Below are 6,211 nucleotides of genomic sequence, written 5' to 3' on the forward strand. Positions count from 1 at the left end.
CTGGATTATTTAATTTTAGTTGTAAAATTTATACAAAATATTTTGCTCATGTTTGGTACCGCTAAAAAATCTGATTAAAATCTAAATCAACTTCAATAATTACTCTTAATCACATATTTTATAGAAATCACAACTTTTCAACTACACATTCTATCTACTTTTACTAAAAGTTGAGGGCTTATTCTCTACCAAACAAATGCTTATCATCTCTTCTATTGGTTAAGAAACTTATTTTTTTTTAATTATTATTTTATCTGGGGAAAACCAAGTTCAGCAAAGTAATTATTTTAGCTTGCTTACCAACTTGCAAGTAAATTTTTTGCTAGAGAAATTACCGCAACTGAGATATTTTGAGTGACTATTTGGTTACAATCTTCATCAAAGCACAAACTTGCACTTTCTTTCCACTAATGCAAACTGTTCGGACAGGAGACTTTTAACAAACGTTATTTGTAACTTCTATGTAACATTCTGAAAAGTGCCTACACATTCACTAACATGAACAAGCAAACTGACATGCATCTTCAACTTCAAACAAATGTTCAAAAGAAGCCAGGGATTTCTCCTGGCAGAGGAGCCAACTCATTATTACCAAACCTCTCCTCATCGTAGAAACAAGCTCGAACAGTTCGACCCCCGAAGAAGCGACCTTCAAGTTCGATAAGGGCTTTAGTTGCGTGTTCTGCTCTCTCAAACTGAACAAAGATTCTCACGGCTTCATCGTGTGGGAAACCTGCTTCTGTAATCTCAAATATTAGGACGCGAGTCACTGCCCCAAATTTAGAACACTCCTCTGCTACCTCACCTTCTAAATCATCATCCACTTCACCTGGGCCAACCTTCACAAAGAAATCACAATTAATCATTTCCTTATATTTGAAATATAGGCAAAATATACACTCCAGTAGATATGCAAAAGACAACCACGAAACATTATCATCGATTACAGCCATAAAAAGAGCCATTGCAGCAAGATCAGTGGTTATTAACCACTTATAAATAAACAAGTGGCACAGTACCGATCAAAATACTATGACAAAAACAAAATTATATGGACATCCATATCCACAAAATGCACCTTCAGATTTTCCCTCTTCCTTTTTTTTTTTTTTTTTTTTTGGGGGGGGGGGGGGGGGGGGGTGGAGGGGCGGGGGTTTGGGGGGGTTTGAGATTTTTGTTTGTAATGTCCCAAGTCAACTTTCAGATTATCCTCAATCGAATAACATGCTATGAGATAGGAGCAGCAGCTTAATAAGAGGGAAAAAACTGAAGTGTGTTAATACAAACAAAGATGCTTCTACATACAGAGCCTGCCTTTGAGATCAAATACACATTTGGGATTCCCCAAATCCCATTTTTCTTTCAACATTGCGATCCTGGTAGGACGCAGGAAACTCACTAGCTGACTTTCTGGAAACAAACTACAGCAGTTTACTGATCATTATGATTTCTAGCACATCAAGAGTTAGCACGTGAACACCTTGAGTCTGGGTATAAGAAATGCAATCTCTCTCTCACATTCCTTCTCATCTCCACTGACTATTAGCAACTTGTAATCGTACTGGAGAAATCTTGAGCTGTTTAAAAATGTTTCCTCACGGTTCTCATTGGTTGAGAAGTGATAAATTCCTTTCAATTTTTTAATCTCATGTAAGTTTGAGAAAGCAGGTGAAAAGCTCCTCTGAACCACCATGGAACTAGTGTATTTGTTCACTCTGGGCATGACCAAAGAGTGGTGACCGCTGACTGGTGACGTCAATGTCCCACATCACAACCATTTGCTCTCATAGTTACCCAATTTTAAGATAATTTGGGTTGTTATCAACAGACATTATGATATTTTACAATATTGTCCTCAAATTTAGAAAGACATCTTGTTGATCTCAGCATTTGTGTAAAGAAAAAAATGAATGGCAGGTAGCTCTATGAATTCAGAGATGGAGGAGAGAGGGATAAAAACACGCCATGATGGATGGGGGACCAATGGAAAGAGAGAAATGCTTGCAAAAGTAGAAAATGGTAGGACAGAAATACTAATTAAAAGCACAGGTCTAATCTAGACTGACAAGCCAAGATGTAGAGCAAAACATCTAAGTCATCCCATAATTAAAAGCACAACATAGAAAATAAAGCAAGTTTTATACTTGAAGTCAATTCGATATGGTACCATGAAAGTGTATATTTTTTATTTCTCAATAAACTCGGATAGGAGTGACAATAAAATAAACAATAATCTACAGCCACCTTGGATGACATTATTCTTAGTTTAAAATATATTGACTCTTGGCACGCTACTCTATCCCTGAGGAAAGTATTGACAATACGAATTGAATTGAGCATTGCAACCCTTTAAATGAAAGAAACATTCCAAACATTCATTTGCAAGTATCGTTCAATATGCACAAGGTCTTCTTTTCATTTCCTTCATGTATACAACAACAAACTGATGAGTTACCAGATACCTATAGTTAACCACATTGCCCAACAAATGTTCCCATTCCAAGACTTATGATGGTTTGTTTGTATTTAGGGCATCTCCAACCATGCACCAAATTGGTGTTTTCAAAAATCCACTCTAACAAAACACAAACTCTACACCGATTTGGTACAATGAATAGTGTTCCACCAAATTTGGTGTAAAACTATTCATTTAGTGTGATTTTTAGAATTTTTCATAATTCCTATTTTACCTCTCATTTTATACTACAATAAATTTTAATTCCTATTATATCCTTTCATTATTTATTGATTTAACTTTATTTTAAGTTGACTATTATTTTTAAATAATAAATGCAATATTTTAGTTAAATAAATATTTAATATTTAATAATTTTAGTAATAATATAATTTGTAATTGGATAGTTTTTGAAATAAATTGTTTGCTGAGAAATAAAAAATAAGGAAATAAATGAAACACTGATCATTTGGTATAATATTTAGTGTAATATTTGGAGATGACTTTAAAAAACGGTGTGAGTTGCTCCAATTTGATGTTAATGGTTGGAGATGGCCTAGTGCAGACATATAGACAGATTTAAATTGGACATCGAAATCCTTTAAATGAAAGAAACATTGCAAACATTCATTTGCCAGTTTTCAACAATAAGCACAAGAAGTTTTTCCTTTCGAATAAAATTTAACACTGAAATCCCTCGTGTATAAAACCACAACTCTGACGAGTCACCGGAAAACTGTTTTTAACCATATTGCCCAACAAATGTTCACATTCCAAGACTTAAAACTGTTTGTATAGTTAGTGCAAACAAGTAGACAAATTTCCTCAAGGAAATTATTTTTACCACATTGTCTGGCTCAAGAAAAATTCACATATTCAGTCTTGGGGCACCTATCGGTAAATTAACACAACCCAGGAATAAATGATCCCTACTTTGTGCATAATTTCTACTAAAATCATAGTTTAAAGTCGAAGAAGCAAACTATTCGTACATTTGCAAAACAAACCTATACACCTCACTATCGTAGCAAAAATTTGAATAGCATAGAATTTTCCGAGAACACATGTAACAGACTACAAACACATGAATAAACATCTATTCATATATAATACATACCATGTTTCTGAGCAGCACAACGCGGGTGGGAGTCCCGTTGAAATTGACACTCTTAACCTTCTTGTTGGACTCGCTGGCGTTCACAATAACCCCACCTCTCTTATCGGTCCTCTTGGCCATCAGAGGAGTGGTGATCCCCTGCTCCTGCTTCCCCAATCCCTGACCTTCCTTCCACCCCATCTTTGCCATCATCCTCTGTGCTGCCGTCATCTTACCCTCCGCCCCCAAACCCAAACCCCCACTCTCTGACTTACCAATGCTAAAACCTTCCCCAGTCGCATTTGCCGATGGTGGCGATGGCGATCTAGGCACTCCACTGCCACCGCCACTGCTCATTGCCGCCCTCCTCCGCCACGCCTCCTCTCCAGATATACTCAATTCCCGATCCCTGTCACGCTCCCGATCCCTCCTTTCTTTCTCTTCCCTTTCCCTCTCTCTCCTCTCTCTTTCCTCTAATTCTATCTTCATCTCCGCCTCGGCTTGCTTCCGCTTCCGCTCCCGGCAGTAATCCTCGTAATCATTGGGCCGGGCCGGGTCGTACTCCTCGATTACGGAGCTTGAGAAGCCGACAAGAGCCGGCTGAAACGAAGCCGTGGCAGGACTGGTGGTGTACTCGTCAGAGATGGCAGAAGTGGAGTGAGTTATGGGCCCCCTAGAAATGGTAGGATTCGGCTTGGTCTTCGGCTGCTGGGTCCTGAGAATGGTCTGAGGTGGGGGGAAGGGTTTCCGTAGGGTGGGTGGAGCCATCTTGGCGCTGCTCGACCACACATTAGTGGTGGATGTAGTTGTGGAGCTGTCATCCGTGGTGGAGGATGGTGGCGGGAGATCTCCGTACAAGCCGCCCAGCATTGTATGCAAGTAGCCAATGCCCCTGTCTTCGTCGGAATTAGGGTTCGAAATTGGGCGAAAATAGATTAGAGGAAAAGCTCGGAAGCGTAAACTGCAATATAGCCTATTTAGAAAAATTGTAGTATTTTCCCCAACTCCTGTACTTTTTACACTTTTACCTCTAACTTTTATCTCTTGACAGTTTGTCTCTGAATTTCCATTTTTTGACACAATATGGCAACGTTGCCATCCAGGCTAAAAAAAGTTGCGTGCACCTCATGCCATAGAAAGGGTAATAACATTAATGTCTAGACACCATGTAAACTTTAAATATATCGAAATACATATATAAATAAATTCAATTGGTTAAGATCAACAAGTTTATTCTTTAATTGTCTAGCCAACCACCGCCCAAGGTTGGCGATATTTCCTGCGCGTAGAATTGAAATCTAGTCATCCACTGACACTCAATGCAGTTTTAGTTGAAATTATAATACCAGTTTTATGTGCATTCCTTCTCTCCACTTGAATTTGATTGGATGTTCTTGTAAATAAAAATGTTATATAAAATTTGACCAAGTATACCATTATTACAATTTGTTAATCCTGTATTCTTCTATCTGGTGAACTTTAAATTTTGTGTGCTGCTACTTGAACAACCCCTTGGACGTCTAGGGGGTTGTGTGACATCCCTCTATTGGGGGGGCCTTGCTCGTTAGGTTGTTCAAAGTCCTTTTCCCTTAGATTTTGGATCAAGTATAACTATTGAATTGGGGCAGGGAAGGGGGCGGGGGCTAGAGGGACATACAAATATGATTCGTTGTAAATTGCATGGTCTGGAGTTGAGAATTGCATCACTACCATTTATTTGACTAGGCATTAGTTTAGGTCATACTTGCACGTTTTTCATTGTGTGAGGTCTATGTGACGATATAATTCATGTTTTGGACGTTATGAAAGACTAAAAACGCACAAAAATAAATTGTTAGATATATTAAAACACAAAAAGTTGTGAGAAAGATATATGTAAAGTCTTTCTATTTGTGATACTATGTAAGTTTTTCAGTTGGATCTTCAATCAACTCTAACACGTGTAAAGATAAACACAACTTTTTTCACTGTTATCCCTTTGTAGCAAGAATTATAACTTTAAAGTAATGAACTCTTAGTAACATAATTTTCATATCCAACTCTGGCGTCGAATTGAACAAATAGGTGGGTCAATAGTTCAACTGCTAACCGGGTGGTTAAATTGATAGTCAACTCCTGACAAGTATAATAAAAATTATTTTATGCATTACTAAACTAGAGATAACAATTGCCATTCATTAAACTACTCTTACTTTATTTTTAAATCTTTATTAAAAAACTCGAGGAGATAAATGATTTTCAAGATGAAATAAAAAAATTCATGGTAGAAAAATAATATGTTCTATATTTTTTTCTTTACATATTTTAGATCTCGATCACAATATAGGCTTGGAAAAGAAAAATGTATTGACTTTACTGGATATGCTGACATTAGAATTTTGTTTTATGCCAATATGATATACTTCACATTTTCACTTTTCTTACACACACACGTGTGTGTATAATTTTAATCTAATTTTAAAAACTTTTATAAAAATCTACTAAAAATCTAATTTTAATTTCCACCAAATAGGGGATAATTTAGGGCAAATAGAAGGTAAAACTAGAAAATGTGAAAATTGAAGCCTAAAAAGTTTAGCTATTAATCAAATCCTAAATAAATTTTAAAAATTTTCCATTAGCAATGAACCGTCGGGTTAAGACGTCAAATGTCAATGGTC

The 6,211-nt window shown here is 36.8% G+C and overlaps 1 protein-coding gene across 1 annotated transcript; it reads right to left on the reverse strand.

The window, feature by feature from the left end:
- Nucleotides 1-331: 331 nt before the first annotated feature.
- Nucleotides 332-4,497, reverse strand: LOC111370483 (DNA-damage-repair/toleration protein DRT111, chloroplastic). Its single transcript, XM_022992199.1, has 2 exons — nucleotides 3,573-4,497; nucleotides 332-839 (listed from the first exon to the last, which is right to left on the reverse strand). Exons 1-2 carry the CDS (start codon nucleotides 4,419-4,421, stop codon nucleotides 543-545), a joined length of 1,146 nt encoding a protein of 381 aa, XP_022847967.1. The 5' UTR covers nucleotides 4,422-4,497; the 3' UTR covers nucleotides 332-542.
- Nucleotides 4,498-6,211: the final 1,714 nt, after the last annotated feature.

This window comes from Olea europaea, chromosome 21 (genome assembly GCF_002742605.1).
Source record: "Olea europaea var. sylvestris chromosome 21, O_europaea_v1, whole genome shotgun sequence".
Taxonomy (NCBI): Eukaryota; Viridiplantae; Streptophyta; class Magnoliopsida; order Lamiales; family Oleaceae; genus Olea; species Olea europaea.

Coding starts and splice junctions, on each gene's coding strand:
- LOC111370483 (XM_022992199.1), bottom strand. CDS start 4,421: ATGCTGGGCGGCTTGTACGGAGATCTCCCGCCACCATCCTCCACCACG. Junction 840..3,572: donor TTGTGCTGCTCAGAAACATG/GTATGTATTATA, acceptor TTCTTTGTGAAG/GTTGGCCCAGGTGAAGTGGA.